The following is a 19,489-nucleotide window of genomic DNA, read 5'->3' on the forward strand; positions in this document are numbered from 1 at the left end:
TATATTTTTCATTTATGTTCCTGAAGATTCTTCATATTTGGATACTTTATCAATTATTTCTCTTGTTCATCCTTGAAAAATTTCAGGTTTCTAGTGCCACCAACTGGTGTTAGTTAAAAATTAACAATCTTAGTGTAAAAAAAAATTGCTTTAAAAAAAGTTGAAAAATAGGCTATGGGAGTCAACATTCATAAAGCATGGATGACAACATGATTTATAAAAACATTTTTACCAGGGTAGCATATATAACATTTATAATATTAATGGTTTCTAATTTTTTTCCTTCTACTGATAAATCTTGGTCTGAATTTGAATGTAAAAATTTTTAGACAATAATATATTGCAAAACAAAGTTTGGAAACATGCATGACAACATGATTAGATTCATCTTTCTGAGCATCATTTAGGCATTAATAATTTACTAAAATGGTAAAAATATAATGCCATTTACAGTTTTTGGAATTTTTCCTTTTTCTTAAAGAATAAACATCAAATTGTGACAAATGATAGGAAATGTGCAGAACCACCATGAGAACAGCAATTTGCTCTCGGCATACCTCAGCAAAGATTCAGTTTTCCAAAGCTTCATGCGAGGGTGAGAGCTCTGGGCCATGTACTTGCAAAAGAAGATTAACCATCTTCTCAGCCTTAGTTTTGAGAGGCCGGTTATGAGCCACAGAGACCCAAGACCTACTCCTACTGCCTCCCAGCTATTTTTATTAGACCATAAGCTCCATGGGGACGGAACTTCCCCGTCTGGTCTGCTCACCAATATAATCACAATACCCTGTATGATGCCTATACAACAGTATAAGTTTTCAATAAATGTATTTATTCAATGAATAAATAACATCTTGGTAGCCTGATAAAATTTAATTTCAAGCTAAGTAGCTTTAAATGGTTATGCAGAAAGTAAAAACAAAAAACCAAAAAGCCATCATCAAAGTTCAAAACTCATTCTTCTGTCCAAACTCATCATTTTCAATCCTTAAAACTGAACAGACTAAGAGTCTGAAGTAGTACGGGAAAAAGGAAGTCACAGCAAGTATTTGATTTAAAATTAAAACCCAGTGAAGTGTACACATATACAAAAATCATTTCCTGCTCAAAGATACCAAAATATTGCTAACTAATCAAAACAGCCTTTAATGTGTACAATTAATAATAAGCATATAGAACTCTCCAGATGCTAGGTGTATCCAGATAATTTTTCCTTTTCCAGACACCCCATTCTTCTCTCCGTATCTTCAATAGATAATAGGCAGAAGACCCTTCAAATCCTTGCATCTGGAGCTGTTTGTGAATCAGTCTAGATAGGTATCTCTGATATACGCACATTTTACTTTGCTCAGTACCGATCCATATACAAAAAGATGTAGTAGGTACTGAAGAACAAAAGGAAAATGAGGCATTTTCTTCAGAATTTATGGGGGAAAAAGGTAACAACTTAGTGAAAATATGGTTTATAATAGTTTTCTTCTAAAATTGCTTCACTACTGAACTTAAGCAGATGATGGCACAAATATTAACACTGGAATGTCCCATTTTTGTTTGTAGTAAACGTATATACATTTACTTTAGAGTGTATAGGCATAGGACACTATGAATCTGATCACTATTTGGTCTCCAGTATATACTTTGTGCCTTGAGAAAAAAATAAATATTGTAGTTTATGAATCTATATCATGTAAGAAGCCAGAAAAATTTAGTTATGTTGCCTACTCTGAGTCGTCTTTAGGAGTGTTTAGTATATTTAGAAACAAATGGAAAAATAATTCAGATTTGTTGATACTTTCCCTTGTATTTTATTTTGATAAATTATTATTAATAAAAAGAGCAAGACACATTATGGTAAGACCAATATTTTTTACAACTATTTTAAAAATAAAATGTCTTTGAATGTATTTTCATTTTGAAGTGAAAAGATGGTATTTGTTTTCAGCTGACAACATCTAACTTAATATATAGAAAAAATAAGAACACTACATTAAATCACCTAATCCTTAGTAAATTACCTTTTAAAATAATATTGATTAAAAAAATGTTAAAACACTTTAAAAGGACATTGCCACCATGAGCCCAACTTTTAGAGCCCACACAATTCTTTGAAGGCTTTTAATCCATTATCCCAAAGCTTAATTCCCTTAAGGGGAGAAAAAAGGATGTAAAAATTCAAAATAAAAATGAGACTTGCTGCAACATCTGCACATGAGCCAAGGTATCTTATTATAGTAATGATTTGAACATAATGAAATATGAGAAATTATACTCAGAAATTATAAAAGGTGAGAAAAAGTTCAATGACATAAAACTATGGATACTATGGCTGGCAACATTTAAGTGTACATCTTAAATAAATATTGCAAAAATCCAACAAGATACAAAAATTTGGCTCTAAAATTCCTTTGGTTCCAGAGATATAATTATATTTTGTGTTTTAAATAAATATATGGAAACATCACATTTAGGGGAACTGTATGATCATTCCACTATAATACATAATTAATTCTATCAATAGTAAAGAATGGTGCTCAAATGAAATGGTTAATAGTGCCATATGCTGATTTCTCTTGGGAACTGGATATTCATAAATATCTTAAAACACTATTACATTTATCTTTACACAATATCAATACAACTAAAGTATTTCAGTTTCAAAGAATCAGTCATCTCTCTGTTCTAATGATTAGTTCCATTTCACATTTTAAAATATAACTGAAGTCCACAGGAATTTTCTAAATGAACTTGTAATTTATAATCATATTTTAAGTAACTAAAGATTTTAAAAATTCAACTATTAACTCAAACAATCTGAATCTGAAAAAAATGTACCTAACACAGATAAGAAAACCTGACAGAGGCATATAATGCCTAATCATTGCTAGTTACCAATAGCTAGCTTTCCTATTAAGTACAGTTTTCATTAAAATTGAAATTAAAAGATTTAAGTAATCATATGCATCCCTAAAACACAACCAAATGTTACACTGGAATGTCAAAACACAAATTTTTATCATTTCTTTAGTTTTCTTGATGTTGGAGAAACAGCATAGTACTGAATGATTAATACCTGTCTTTTCATGCATACTTTTTAAAACCTGAGTCATTTTTGACATTCTCTATTTTAAAGGGAAGAAATATGGACAAGGGTTTTTTTAAAAAGCCCTTATAGTAACGTTCAGCATTTCATACGACTATGAGCCAACTCAGCTGTTTAGATTCAATGACAGGCTATTGTACTGTACCATACAAAAACAACTTTCATCAAAGCTTACACTCTTACAGTATACATAGCAATGCATTCATATTGTAAAAGGATGCTTTTTTTGTACAGATGAAGCAAAACAAATTTTTTACTGGCTGACACACAAAGCAGGGAAAAGTTTCCAACAATACTGGTCAGTGGCACCTGCTCCTGTGTGGCTTTTGTTTGTTTACTGAGCAAGAGCTTTCTGTTAGATTTTCTTTGTCCTCTGTTCTAGTTCATGCTGATGTTTAATAAGACGTTCTATTTCTGTTCCAAGCGTTTGTAGATTTTCCTTTAAAAATCAGGAAAAAGAGAAAAACAGAACTACTAAGTATAACAAATAAAAACACTCAGTTTGAACTATTTTTGCCTCAATTTTGAAACTGAAAGAGTGATTAGACCTAAATGCCATGTGAGATAAACTAGGCACAGCGGTCCTGTCCATTTCAAAGTCATACTCAATCTTTCTACTGAAGCTACAGCAATTTTTAGTACATAAGACGATTACTTATACTATCAGGGCCCAAACACAGAAAAAAATAAAATAGTTGGGTCATATAATAACTGCAAAAAATAAAATAAAGCTGGAAAATACATTAGAAATGCCATAATCTTAAAAAATTGTTTCAGCAATTAACTATAACTAAGTATACGTCAAAGGCCATGCAATGCAAAGTAAACAACTCATCTTAGTGTTTATCAAATGGCTGATTTTTGCTACTTCTTCATCTTTTCTTACTAGCTTAAAAAATTGTACTTTTCAGGCCAGGTGCAGCGGCTCACACCTGTAACCCAAGTGCTTTAAAAGAACAAGGCAAGAGGATCACTGGAGCCCAGGAGTTTGAGTCCAGCATGGGCAACACAGCAAGACCCCATCTCTACAAAAAATTAAAAAAAAAAAAATAACTGGGTGTGGTGGCACATGCCTGTAGTCTTAGCTACTTGGGAGGCTGAGGCAGGAGGATTGCTTGAGCCTAAGACGTTGAGGTTGCAGTAAGCTATAATTCGGCCACTGCAGTCTAGCCTAGGTGACAGAGAAAAAAACACTAAAACTTTATCTCTGGGTAAAATAGCTACCATGCATTACAGAAATAGCCCATTTAACAGTTAAGTCAGACGATGATACAGATACCATTTTGCCATGTTTACTGGTTGTTAAGTGAATGAGAAATAAATACCTTCAAAGTAATATTTTTTAGTAATGTATCTTCCAAAACAGCCTGTAATTTTCGGTTGATCTCCAAAGAGAGTTCCAATGTTAATCCACTATCAGCTGGATGGGATGTATATAAAGATGCCATGATGCCACCCCGTTTACTTAAATGGACTTTGTTATAATCAGATGCCTCTGAAGAAAGTGTGCCCGATTCTTCCCGTAAAATGTAACTCTGAATTATTCTGCAAAACAAAATGACACTATCAGTTGTATACCTGCCAATTAAAAACATTGGAATTTGCAAGAGTCAACTAATCATAAGCATAAAGATGATTAGCGTAAAATAAATACTACTAGGTTAAAACTCTAACTATATCAGAAAAGAAAGGAATTTTGCTTTCTCAGGTTTTCCTTAAACTATCCCATTTTTATTCTAGCATGGTATTTAAAGATATATAAACACTGTTTTTCTATTTCTATCCCTATTACTTTAATCAAAATATTTGAGCAATTTCTTTATTACTCTAGTTTCTAATGTTTTCTATTTTCCTATTATTAAACTTAGAACTCTGTATTTTACTATTTAAAAGCCACAGGCAAATTTTTATGAAAGTATAAAATTATTTCAAAATCAAAGTCTGCTTTATCATATTAATTGTACTTGGGTGTAGTACTCTAGTGTTCTTAGATGTACTGCGTGGGCTGCATTACATATAGCACTGTACAGTAACAATTAGAAAAGGCAGTATATTTCACTGAAGCTTGTCTGATAATATCACTTGTGTTACAATGGAGTTATATGTTTTTATATATAAATGAGTATAGTTACATTAGTGTTGTGGTAATGCCTCTTTTTACCTGTTAATACTTAAGTATGTACACGAGGCTCCACTTCTGAGTTATTGCAGTGTTCAGTCCTAGTTTTTACTTTTATTCTTCAAACATTCAGTTTTACTTTTAATTTTATGTACTTTAGTTCTGAGTTAGATAAGCAGATATGTACAGATAGTTCATATTCATGTACTGCACCTAATGTCATTCAGCATCGGTGCCGTATTGTATTATGTAAATAATAAAAGCCATGTACAGAGGGGGGAAAAAAGTCATGGCAAAGACCTGCAATATAAAAATAATAACTACATAGTATTTGTGAGAGGAAACTGGCACAGCACAGCTCTAGATGTAGTCAGCAGTGTCTGGATCTCCAGCTGTAGGTCTGTCACTTACAGCAGCGGTCCCCAACCTTTTTGGCACCAAGGACTGCTTTCATGGAAGATAATTTTTCCACAGATAGCGGGGGGTGGGGGGGGCGGGTAGCTCTGTGGCCTGGCCTGGTCCCTAACAGGCCATGGACCAGTCTCTGGGGCTTGGGGACCACAGACTTACGGGATGAGTGGTAATTCTGGGACACTTAGTGATTTGACCTGAGCCGTAGTTAACTTATCTGTATAATCAGAGAACTCACTCTCTGAGCAGTTGTAAGGAATCAGTGAGATATTGCTAAGCCACAGGCATCATGCCTTGTACTAGTAGGCGCACGATAAATGACCCCACTGTGGCCTACCCAACAGGAAAGGCAATCCACAACCCCACATGTATCTCTTAGAGCCATGGTTGTGAAAATAAAAAGTAGAGCACATCTTTCTTAAATCCAAAAGCACTTTAGTATCTTAAAAAAATTAGTATCTATTGAACTCTACATTGCCTTAAAAGAAAGACCTCTAAGGTGATAGAATTTTCTTTCATCTCTGTATTCCTAAAACCTAGAACAGTGATCACAAAAGACTGGAACTGAATGGTTATAATTAAGAATTATTTTTTGAAAAATAGGCTTTTGATATGATTAATTTTGAAAATAGTAACCTTACCATATGATTAATGGTATTTTGAATACAGATTATGCTAATAATACATACTTTGTTTTTTTCCTAATTTCTTCCACCAATTGTTTGATGTGGTCTTCCATAAATTCGATCTTTTCATTTTTCCGGGCATGTGCCTTCTGTAGCCTCACTATCCTCTCAATCAACATGGCCTTGTCTACTTCTGGAAAGTTATCCACAGCTACTGACGACCCGGTATTTTCTGGAGATCGATCTTCGGCACTGCTTCGAGCATTAAGGGACCCTGAAGGGAAAAAAATCAGTTTAGACACTGTGCTTAGTCTAGAGTCCTTTCTCATGTATTATTTATTCCAGCATCATTTGCAAATATTCACTCTAACAGTGTTGGACACAAAGCACAACACAGGTCATATGTGGTCTGAGTTCTTATTTCTGAATATACTGACGACAGAAGTACCAAAACGGTCTATTACATGGCTTAAGAAAAAGTCAGAATAAAACGCCTAAGGTGATACTAAAATTAAACTATAAAAGAAGAGAAAAGAGCAGAGAGAGGGAGGGGAAGAAGGGAAGAGAGAGAGAGAAGGAGAGGATAGAACATAGTGGGTTAAGCTCTGGAGCCAGCCTACCTACATTCAAATCCCACTTCTCCACTTACTAGCTATGTGACTTTGTACAAGTTATTTAAGACTCTGTGCCTTTACTTCATCTTAAAACGGAAACAGTAATATTATTTGCCTCATAGGATTGTTATCTTCATTTAAATGAGTTAATATTTGTGAAGCACTTAGAACACTGCATATTGTAAACACTATGTTAAGTTTAGACATTATTTTTACCCACATCGGCGAGAAGAATTTCTGATCCTCTTTACCCTACAAAGATATGTTTTTTTTCCCCAATCCCATTTTATAGATGAAAGACAAGTAATATATCTTATCCAATGTTATACAATAAATAAATGGCTGGGCTGGGATATAAATACATACTGTAATTTCAAATCCATGTTCTTTCTACTACACATTTTTTCCCACTATTTTAACAGGTGATGATGTTTTTTTTCCCCTAACATGCAACTCGTGGGGGGCAGTACAGTGTAGTGGCAAGCAAGGACTCTGAAGTCAGAGAGTTCTGTCACTACAGATTTTGGGTAAGTCATGTAACCTCTCTAAATCTTGGTGTCCTCATTTGTAAATGGGAACTGAATTATAATATTTACCTCACATGGCTGTTCTGCAGAGTAAATGATATGTTTAGCATGGTTCCTGGCATTTCAAAAAATGATAAATACATTGATATTTAAATCTGACATATAATGATGACCATTTTATTAGTTCTCAGGTGATAAAAGTAATATAAAAGACACCATACTACACCAAATCTCTCTATATGGATGGATATAAATTTGAATTTAAGAAAATGGAAGTTGTGGCAAAGAATAAAGCAGCAGCAGGTAAGCAAAAAGAAGGAAGGGAGACAGGTAATATAGAACCTTACAACAAGGCTGCAATCCTGGGTGACAAATAGAACTTAAACATTTAATCAGAAACATTTTTTTACAATATAATTACATACAATCACTACTTTTTATACTTCAAATAACCACCACTTTTCGTATTTCAAAATGAAACAAAGCATATCAACACTTTTTAAAACAAAAAATGGTATGTATTTTTATAATCAATCACTAAAGAACAACTAAAGCTATTAGTTTTTTACCTGATGAACTAGAACGACTTCCCATGCTGCTGACTTCTTTATCATAGCTTCCATTCTCAACTTGATCTAATTTTCTCCGTGCTGTAAGAAATGGATCACTTGTGAAAATTATCATGACCACTTGCCCCCATCCTCTCTGATTTTAATTGCTAAAATCACCTAGTCAAAAATGGCACAGACAAGAGAAAGTTACTGAATACATACTTTAGAGGACTGTAGGTTAGTAGTCCCCAAGCTTTTGGGTACCAGGGACCAGTTTCATGGAAGACAATTTTTCCACGGGTGGTGGGGGGAAAGGGAGGAGGAGCGGGAGCTCAGGCATGGTTGTAAATACACATGAAGCTTTGCTTGCTCGCCCGCAGCTCACCCTTGATTGCTTCTTTGCTGCTAGTCTCAAGACTAAATTTAAAACATAACTCAGCAGTCCCCAAGCCTTTTGGCACCAGGTACTGGTTTCATGGAAGATAATTTTTCCATGGGGGAGGGGCGGTGGGAGAGTGGAGGTGGGAGTGGGAGGGGGCTCTGTGGCCTGGTTCCTAACAGGCCACAGACCAATACTGGTCCACAGCCCAGGGGTTGGGGACCACAGCTGTAACATTCATATAAAATGACATTTGGAAATATACAGGTCAAATACAAAATATATAGAAACAAAACTATGGTAACTGATACTGTCATCACGTAATTATTAATACACTGAACTTAACTTTTAGAGTCCTTACAATACTAGAAATTTCCCACAAATTTCCCTTTAATTACATCTTAAAAACAAACTAAATTCTATGGCAAATATCTGAATATATTCACGTGAAGTAAATTCTATGGCAAATATCTAAATGTATTCATATGAAGTAAATACTAAATCTCTTTTATCGTGTTACTACCTCTTACCCTACTTTAACACAGAGCAGTGGGAAGAGTAGAGAATAGGAAGTCGGAATACATATCTTATTCACCTTTGTATCCCAAGCACATAGCACAGACCCCCCAATGATTGTATGAATTTTTAAATGAAAGAAATGTGGGTTCCAGTTTTAGTTGTCAATTGTTGTGTTTGGATAGTTTATAACCTTTCAGGGTCTGTTTCCTGAGACCCACATGAAGGTTAGATCTCAACAATCTCTAAGTTAGAGCTCTGCATCTAGAGCACAGGTACCCTACAGGCTGCACAAAACAATTCACAGGCATATGAAGAAAGAATATATCAGAACTGCTGTTTATACTTATATTTAAAGATAGATCTTTTAAAAATTCTATTTTTCATATTTTCTGGTATACATAAAAGAGTAATATATGTTTACAATTTATAAACACATATAATTTGGAGAACGAACACATAATAATTTTTTGCTAACAGAAGTATGTGATGAAAAATGTTTAGATACTACTACCCTAAGATACTTTCCCAGTTCTCACATTTTGTGATTCTGTGAATAAATGTCCTTTAGCATGGAAGTTAGACTATTAATAGAATTGCAAGAAGCTTAGCAATTTGGTTTATGAACAGAAATTCATTAAAAAGAACACATGGTTCCAATCTATGTGGTAGAATCTGATGTAAAATATAATTTTTCCATAAAATCCTTAACAATTAAAAGAAATAAGCACATTCAAGGTCTAAATGTAGGAGAATGTTATACCTTGCTGAAGTTGTTTGGTAAGATCCTTGATACTAGAGGCATGTTTACGTCTTTGAGTTACTAACTCATCCTTTAATTCTTCTACCTGGGTACTCAGTGCTTTAACTTCTGTTTGACTAGAAGTAAGTTCAGCTTGCAGAGTTTGGACTTCCTCTTTTCGCAGTTCTTCCTCTTTCGACAATCTACTTTCCTGAATATTAAATAACACAAAACCCACCAATTTTAATATGTTTGTTTCCCTTAAAGCTCACACTTTAAAAACCTAAAAATATAAGGTCCTTCATGGTAGAGATTCTTCTACCATTATTTCTCACCAGGTTTTGTTTATTGACCTCCTCAAAATCCTCATATATCAAGTTCTATACAGGCAAAACAACATGCGATACGGGTCTCTGAATTTTTGGACTAAAGTCTCAAATTATTTCTATGAGTAACTTGAAGAAACTCTCATAACTTGGAAATACTAAACCATTTTTAAACTACAAAAAAATAGAAATTTAAAGTTCCTTCTAAAAAATATATATAGTGATCCCAGTTAGGGATGACAAACCGTGGTTTTATTTTCAAATGTGAAATATTCTTCATAATTATTATAGGAAGAAATTTTATTATAAATTACCACAGTTCAAAGAAAAAACTGACATTTTTTATAGCATTTGAAATTATCAGAACATCAGTGCCTATAGAAAAGAGCTTAAAATCAACTAGCACTACTTTTATACTATTAGGTAAATAGATTTGTGCCTCTTGCCATATTGCTTTAAAAGTTAAATGTACATTTATACTTACCAAATTAATATTTGTCTGTTTCATTTGTTCACATTGGCTTTGTAACTGACTTTCACTACATGAAAGTTTATCAAATTGTGATTGCAAAGAATTGGATTCAGACTGAAGCTGTGCATTCTTACTAGTGAGCTTTTCTGTAAATAGCAGTAGCTCAGATTCTCTTTTCCTACTGCCTTCGATGTCTTTTTGTAGGTCATTAATCAAAGAATTAAGACTTTCCACTTCTTCCTTCAAATTTTCAATTTCTTGTTTACCTCTAAAAAACAAAGTTTATATTTAAGAAAAAATTAAACTTTTAAAAGACAGTAAATTAATAGTTGGGGAATTTTCATCTAATCAAATGCTTCACAAGGGTACTTTTATTCATTCATGCAAATATTTATGAATGCCTAACTGAATGCTTAACATATGCCAGAAACTAAGAGCTGGGAATATACATGAGCAAGACCAACATGGCCCCAGCTTTCAGAGAGCTTTTAGTCAAGTAGAGAAATGATATGAGTGTGAAAAAAACATTTTGATGATAAAAGTACAGAGCAGGTTGCCTAAACTAGTGTAAATGATGTTCAAACTAGTACTTAAAAGCAGAAGTCAGCAACCTTTTCCTGCAAAAGACCAGATAGTAAATTAAGTTAGGCTTCTGGGTCATATGGTTTTTGTTGCAACTGCTCCACTCTGCCATCACAGTGTGTGAAAACTGCCATAGATATTACGTAAAGGAATGAGTGTGGATATATTCCCAAAAAACTTCATTTACAAAAAGAAGCAGTGGGCTGGATTTGGACCAAGAGCTTGGCTTGGACTATGGTAGTAGCAGTGAGGGCATAAAAAGTAAATGGATTTGACAGATATTAAAGAGTTAGCATTGCTAATATTTTGTGACTAGTTAGATGTGTGAGGAGGAGGAGGGAAGAACAAAGGATGGCCCCTAGAATCCTGGGTTGTACAGTCATGTGGATGCTACACTTATCACTCATCCTGGGAACATGAGAGGGGAAGCATTTTTGTGGGCAAGATAGAAAAATCAGTTCTGGATATGTTAAAGTTTGAGATGTCTTTGATACTTAACGTGCTTAGAGTTCAGCAGAAAGTGCTGAAGATGATGATTCAAAAGTTCTACAGCATACTATAAAAATAGTTGGGATCACCCAAAGGTACAATAAAATTAGGATAGAGGGCCTTATGACAGATAGAGAAGCCCGCCAAGGAGACTGAAAAAGAGTAGCCAGAAAGGTGGGAGGAACACTACGAGAGCATGATGGAAATGAAGCCAAAGGAACAGGGCATATCAAGAAAGATAACCCAGTTCAGTGGTGTTAAAAGATACTAAGATTCAAGCAAGACTGTGTCTGAGATATCTCTACCATATGTTAGGAGGCATTAGTAGTTGTTAATGAAATGTTGGGGTAGAGTCTACAATGCAGAGGAATACAACATAGGGAGTGAAGAAAGGGAGAATGAGTATAGATGATTCTATAAAGAAGTTTGGTTGTAAAGAAAAGCTGGTAGGGGAAGGTTACAAGAGTCTTAGCTTTTTCAAAGATACAATATTTAAATGCAGAAAGAAAAAGAAAGTCAATAGAGAGAGATAAAGGATAAAGAAGGAATAATGAAGACAGACCCTGAGAAGGCAGAAGAGCATGGGATCCACAGCAGAAGTAGAAAGACTAATTCAGTTCAGAGAGGAGCAAGAACAGTTCTTCCAGGATAATGGAAGCAAAGGAAAATATGGTTGCAGATGCAGGCAGTTCATAGGATTGATAGCAAGAAGTTGAAAGAATTGCCACTTGATAGCTCCCATTTTTTCTACGAAGAAGTAATCACCTGCCAAGAGCACGTAGACAGGTAAGGGGAAAGACTACAATGTGAAGAAATTAGTAAGTAAAAAGTGATAAGGTGTGAAACAGATACTAAAAAGATGCGGGAGAAAACTCTGACCAAGGACATGGTAGGATTAGAGGTGCATTAATATTCTCATCATTTGGGTTAGCAACCATGAATTTATAGCAGTATCAATCGGGATGATGGTGAGGATTTCTTTAGCAACCCTGAGCAGCTTAGGTATTGGTAAGGTGTGGAAAGAAGATATTTGAATTCAACCTGAATCCAGGCTCTGCCAGGTAATGTCATGAGTGAAGTTTAGTTAACTGGTTTCATAAGACACCAAGGAATAATGCCAGCTACTGACCTCAAGCTATATGTATGCGAGGATCTAGATCTAGATTTACCTTTTAGAAGAAAAAGTAAGTACTGTGTATAACTAACAGAATTTGAAAGCTAAGGAATGAATAATGAAATTAAATAAATCCACTGTCTTACAAATGGCTACTGCCAATGTTTAAGGAATATAAACTTTGATTTTTAGAAGCCATGATGGGAACTCGAATATACCCAAAAAAGTTCAAATGAGGAGAAAAATTTAAAAATTTTTAGCTAGTAAAATTGTAAAAATTGTTATTGTTTAATGCCATAATTGCTTTTAAAAATAGATATAGAATTAAAAAACCTATTAACACAAACAGAAGTTGCTGTCTTATACCTTTGAAGCTGCTCCTGTATCTGATCTGTAATTTTCACTTTGTCCAATAAATTCTGAATTTCAGCTTTTTGGCGATTAATAATTTCCTTATATTTTGATAATTCATCTTCTGTTCTTAATCGTTCATCTTCTAGACATTTCACCTATCAAATGATCATAACCAAGTTAAACTATAAACAATATTTTCTTGCTCCTTATAAACTCTTTTACATAGTGGCTACATATTAATAATATAAGTTGAATTCTAAAGCAGTATTAGGTAATGTGAAGAAACTATAATGGGAAGTTAACAGTACTGGGTTTTAGTCTGAGATTTCTTAACAATTTAGTCATGGAAGTTTTGGCATGTTATTTTATTTTTACTGAATCTCTATTTACTCAACTGAAAAAGAAGAATATACCTTCCCTACCTATCTCAAAGAACTGGCCAAGAACAAATGGGAAGGTACAAGAAAAACACGTGAAAATTAAGTGATCTCAAATTCAAAGTGGTTACTTAAAAGCCTATTTTTAAAGAAATGAATGATACATGGTGACATATTAAAAGAGATACTATTCTTACAATAAAGACTATAAACACCGAAAAGGATTTAATAGATAATTAGAAAATTAAAACTGTATTCATCTAAGACTATTAAATATACCCAGGAGAAATATAAAGAAAGTCTATTATTTTCTGACACAGTTCTAAGGTCCAACTATCTTTCTAACTGATTTGCTGATAAGACTGTCTTTAAATCAGAAGCCAAGAATAAGTTATAGATACAGCAAATTGTGCTGTGAAATAGGAATGCTTGGCAAACACTTCAAAGGGACTAACACGGAAGACATTTTTATTTTAACAAAAGAGATTATGTTGCTAGGGAATTGCTATTCTACTCCGAGTTCTTTAATTTTGCAAAATTTCTATATAAATATCCTTTTCACACCACTTTAAAAATCAGAATAAATCCATAATTAAAGACATTTATCCTTCCTCTGGAGTCATGATTAAAGATTTAATTACCTTTGTTCTGAGTGTTCGCAGCTCATCCATACCCTCCTTAAATGTCCTCTTCAGATCTTCGAGTTCCTTTATTTTGGCATGATGCATCTTTTAAAAAGTTTAAAAGAAACCACAAATCATAATGCACTAAACAAGATCTAAAATTTATTGCCTGCTCCTTCCATCAGGCCTTAAAAGCAGATGGCGATAGGTACTCATCATTTCTCTCTTCCTGTAATTATTAGAAAATTTAGGATATACAAAGAGCAAAACTACTCACCTCTAGCTGGTCAGATTTTTCTTGCATTTGTTTTTCGAGTTCTCCTTTTGTAACTCTAAGCTTTGCATCAAGCTCATTTGATTTAATTTCTTCTGACTCCTAGTGGAAAGGAAATTTTAAAAAATGACAATTTTTAAAGTTTTATACTTTGAAAAGTGAATAAGGCTTTGCAATTAAGTTTACTAACTATGAAATACATAGCTGATGTATCTAAAACTGAAAATTGCATTGAAAGGTTTTATTTATTTATTTTTAAAATTTTATTTCAGCATATTACAGGGGTACAAATGTTTAGGATACATATATATTGTCCTTGCCCAATCCAAATCAGAGCTTCACGCATGTCCATCCCCCAGACGGTGCATACTGCACCCGTTAGGTGTGAAAGATTTTAAATACATCTACTTTGCGTGAACAAGAATAACACACTTAAAATATGTAAGATAATACAGAGTAGTTTTTTTTAAGTTATACATTTCTTTGCACTCCTCTGACATTTTCTAGGGTTTTTATGAGGTTGAAAACTTCTCTACTGAGATCCATTTAAACTTGTAGGTACTTAAAATAAGAAATAACCTGCATTTTATTTAACTGCCCTATCCAATCCATTCCATACTTCAAATACTGCAAATACAGAAATTTAATGAAACAAGAAAACTGACATGTAGTATAATTTGACACAAATCTATTTGAAAAGTTAAGCATACCTGGTATGTTTTTATCATATCCTGACAGTTTTTTCGTATCTGATCTGCTTCTTCCTTTGCTTGTGTTAACTTTGTTGTTGTTTCTTTCAGTTTATCTTTGGTTTCCTGCATTGACAAAAAACAGAGACAAAGTTGGCCACAATGATGAATGGTAAAAAGTACTCAGGGAGCAGAGAAAGTTCTTTTCCTAGCACTGCCACTGAGGGGCCAGATACTATTCCAGCAATATTTTTTTTCTAACAGAAAATGGAAATGATCTGCAGAGTTAACTGATAGCCATTAAATAAAGTTAAATTTGACAGATTTTCAGCAAATTACCAGAAGTTACCAACCTGTTAAGACAAGAGCAAAATGTTAAAAAGCTCTGTGCACACACACATAAAAGATAATACATTGGTTTGTGGTTGTGGTATATATTCAAAATTGCTGTTTTATAGATTAATGCTTCAATATGGTTTCTGTTCCTAACCACTCTCCTAAAACGGCAATTCTGAAGGTTTTGGGGGATTACTCTCCTCAAATCCAATTACTTTTTCTTGTTCTTATTCTTTACTTACTTGTTCCAGTTCTGACCACCCCTGGCTCTTTGAATATCCTTCCTCTGTTTCCATTACAAGAGAGTATTCTCCTCTTTCTTCCCTCTCCATTGGTCCTTGATTGGCTTCCTACTTCTTGTGGTGATTTTCCAAGGTAACAGCCCTTGACCTGCAGCTTTCTCTCCATAATTCTCCTTCAGAGAACCAATCCAGTGCCATGGTTTCAGCTATCATATGTATTTAGAATGAGAGGTTAGGTATCTATGATCTCCTCTCAGTCGCTTCCCTTCCAAAAGGGGTAGATACTGCTACTCTGCTTTTTCATAGATACAACATAGGGACACCCTGGATTCTAACCATCAATACACTGCACTGTAGCTGATATGTTCCCGCAATTCAGTATACAGCTTCCAGATGGCAACTCAGTGCTTGTCACATATTAATTGTTCAACTAATATTTGTTGAATGAAGGAATATTTAACATAAGCCTCTAGTTAGGTTGGTCTCCCCAAATACCAAATACTCATCTTGCTTTGTTCTTTGTTCCTGCTATTCCTCCACTTGGAATGCCTTTCTCTTCATCTCTTGAACCATCTAAGTTGCATCGATGCTTCAAACACTGCTTCTTATATGTCATTTTGTTTTTTGGGAAAAATCTACCATACACTTAAGTACTTTGTTATATACTTTCAGTTGCCAGTCTTTAATGATAATTTGACTTATATTAAAACTTAGTATCACTTTAAAAATATAAGCAATTATTTGGATACTTTTCCAAATACTTACTTTTTAAAATACTAGACTTGGGGGTGGGGGGGAGAGAGAGGAAGTTTATCTATTTTTTTTCTGCTACTATATCATCAATAACTAAAACAGAACCTGGCACATAGTAGGTACTTACTTCATTCACTCACAAAATAGCAGTTGAGAGATTCCTCTACGCCAAATAAATATTTACTAAATAAATGAATGTTTGAATAAAGGAAAAGTGAGAACCATAATAAATGTGTTTAGGTTAAGGTATTAACTGCATTCATTGATTTATTCATTCAGTATTCACTGAACACCTTCTTCACACCGCTGTTCTATGGTCTAGGGATACAGTTGTGTACAGTTTTGTCTGTGTAGAAAACAGACAAAATGTCTATCCTACGAAGCTGATATTCCAGTGATGGAGACAGATCACAAACAACACATAAATAAAATATGTATTAGTGACAAGTGCTAAGGAATAAAAAATAAAGCAAGGAGATGAGAAAGCTTGTGGGGAGGTGTTGAAAGCTTAGGTAGAGTAGCCAGGGCAGTCTCAGTGAGAAGGCGATAGGTGATCAGTAGTCAGCTGAAGACTTGAAGGGAACCCACTGCAGACTGCCGCATCTTCCTCTTGTCTGGAACTCTTCCTTGTTTCCCATACGTTGAACTCTGTCTCCTCAATTCAGGGAGACTGCTGAGCTCCGTTTAGGTTCCTCTCCTTGTGCAGTGGCCTGGAACTCTCCAGACACACCTCGTTTGTTTCCCTTCACTAAGGGTTCGTTGTCCAATGCTGCCTGTTGCCTCAGTCTGAAAACCTTTGTTTCATATATTTTATCTTTTTTTTTTTAATTTTGGGAGGGTAAATGTGGACCTTGTTATTACAATACAATAGAGTATAGTCAATCGAATATAGTTATAGAATTGAACATGGAATAAAGCTTTACTAAGTGAGAAAAAAAATGGCAAAGCTAATTAGAAATGAGCCCTGGCTTCTAATTAGTGGGCCTTCTGAGTAAACAAACCATTTAAAAATGAGGCTATCATTGACAACATGACAACTTTGGGAGAAGAGCATATTAAGCAGCAGAGTCTTGCTTCAGGTAATCTAGCAGAGGGAACATATCATAAAATACCAAGCCCTGGTCACACATAATTGCAATATATAACAGTCTACTGCATCCTGCTGGTCTAAATGCTACCTTGATATCCAGTACTCCACTCTCTCGCTTTCTCTGAAGCAGAAACATTTGGCATCCACCCCACACAGCCAAACATGGTTGCCAAAGAACCACTGACACATCTATTGCCAGCCATGTATATGCTCCAGTGAGATGATACTATCCTGATACCAGGTAGTGAATAGGTAGCAACCAGGCAGATAAACCAGTAGATGAGGTCATGGGGTGAGATTCTTTTTTATTCACTACACTCAAGAGGTTCTTTTGCTTTTAGAGGTTAGGTGCTAAAAGCACATTTCAGTCAAACCCCCAAAGGAGTTTAGAAAAGGGAACAAATAAATTTCTACTGTCTGGCCTGATGATCTGGGTGTCCACTCTACCTAGTCTAGACTTAACTCTGTAATAAGCCCTGGAGGCCTGACCAGAAGCTAATGATCGCAATGGATCCAGTAACCTATAGGACTCCAGTATTAGTATCTAAGACTTTATGGGCAGAGACTAGAAATTTGAAAGAGTACCTGGAGAAAAATGTACTGAAAGTGTCAAGTCCCTTGCCCAGATCTCTAGAGGTAGCCTACACTGCCCAGACAATGATTAAATCTTGTACCCTTTCATCCAGAGGCTCCCGCTAATATCCACTAGGTAAATACATAAAATAGGTAACCAGGAATCTCACTCTTTGAAACCAATGACTGTGTTGTCTACAGCTTTTATATCACCCATATTATTTAATACAATGCTGTGCACAGAGCTAAATGCTTGCTGGTTAATAAATGCCTTTACTCAAAAAGAAACTGGTACATGTCTGATTTCCACAGACTGATCAATATGCTTGTTATTTTCATTTTCCAGCAATCCACACCATGTAACCTTATAGAAGTTGGCCTTAAACCACTTTTCTAACCTACTTACGGAGTATCTGGTTTCATCTGACCTAAAAGCTGTCACAAGAATCTCTCATCTGGCCGGGCACAGTGGCTCACACCTGTAATCCTAGCACTCTGGGAGGCAGGAGGACTGCTTGAGCTCAGGAGATCAGGATGAGCCCGAGCAAAAGCAAGACCCCGTCTCTACCAAAAATAGAAAAATTAGCTGGGTGTCGTGGCGCATGTCTGTTGTCCCAGCTACTCAGGAGGCTGAGGCAAGAGGATCACTTGAGTCCAGGAGTTTGAGGTTGCAATGAGCTATGATGATGTCATTGCACTCTACCCAGTAGTGCCAGAATGACACTCTTATCTCAAAAAAACAAAAAACAAAAAACTCTCATCATCCATTCTTTAAACTCCCAGATCTGTAACAGGTTTTTACTCCTCAATGCTAGTATTCTAACAGGTTTCATGATCCTGTCTCTTAGTACTATAGATAAGGATGTGGAAAGTGCCACAAGTATTAGATATGACCGAGTATTATGTTCAGATTTTGAAGCGACTCAGGCAGTTGAAAATCACTACTGTTTTTACGGATTTGGAATTTTAATTCTTCATTCTGTAACTCAAAGGGAAAATTCTAAATGGCTCAGCCCCATTGAGCTCTAGGGATCGCTGCCCTGCTCCGTTCTGGCAGTTCTTTCTCTGCCTCAGTAGTTCCCTCACACACGTGCTGATCAGCAGTCAGCTTCAGACCTGAAAGGAACCCACTATTCTCCAAGCTATCTTCAACCACTGTCAATATGGATTATTCTCCCTACAGTTTTCTCTGATAACACTATCTACAAATACCCAAAGGTTATTAAAGTTCTACTGATTTAGAATGATGTAATAATGTATTCCATGATTATGGTTTTTAACAATATTAAGCCCATTTTTAAAAACTTGGAAATTGATATTTCAATAACCTTGCTCTTTTCATTTCAGTGTTGCTCAACATTTCAGTGTTGATCTTTTACTTCACATTCTATCATCTTCAGATTTTTACTACCTTTTATTATCAGCTCAGTTAGTGCTTACAATTATGACATCAGGTATCAGCCTTTATAATTACCTTTTATTATATTAATTTTTTAATAAAATGATACAGACTGGGCATAATATTAATGGAATTACATTTACATAAAACAAGGAAACTTATTCTTAAAATTTTTATTATATTCATTATTAACCTTAAGAATTTATATTTC

The 19,489-nt window shown here is 34.8% G+C and overlaps 1 protein-coding gene across 1 annotated transcript in view; it reads right to left on the reverse strand.

Annotated features, from left to right (window-relative positions):
* Positions 1-3,048: 3,048 nt before the first annotated feature.
* CCDC186 (coiled-coil domain containing 186) overlaps positions 3,049-19,489 on the reverse strand; it is a 42,027-nt gene continuing 25,586 nt past the window's right edge. The window contains exons 7-16 of the mRNA XM_069460726.1: positions 14,907-15,011; positions 14,200-14,298; positions 13,941-14,027; positions 12,935-13,077; positions 10,396-10,651; positions 9,607-9,796; positions 7,967-8,047; positions 6,320-6,530; positions 4,426-4,645; positions 3,049-3,539 (exon numbers count right to left, since the gene is read on the reverse strand). Of these exons, the coding sequence (XP_069316827.1) occupies positions 3,456-3,539; positions 4,426-4,645; positions 6,320-6,530; positions 7,967-8,047; positions 9,607-9,796; positions 10,396-10,651; positions 12,935-13,077; positions 13,941-14,027; positions 14,200-14,298; positions 14,907-15,011 (1,476 nt within the window). The 3' untranslated portion in view covers positions 3,049-3,455. The remainder of the gene's footprint in view (positions 3,540-4,425; positions 4,646-6,319; positions 6,531-7,966; positions 8,048-9,606; positions 9,797-10,395; positions 10,652-12,934; positions 13,078-13,940; positions 14,028-14,199; positions 14,299-14,906; positions 15,012-19,489) is intronic.

The sequence above is a fragment of the Eulemur rufifrons genome, chromosome 28 (assembly GCF_041146395.1).
Source record: "Eulemur rufifrons isolate Redbay chromosome 28, OSU_ERuf_1, whole genome shotgun sequence".
NCBI lineage: Eukaryota > Metazoa > Chordata > Mammalia > Primates > Lemuridae > Eulemur > Eulemur rufifrons.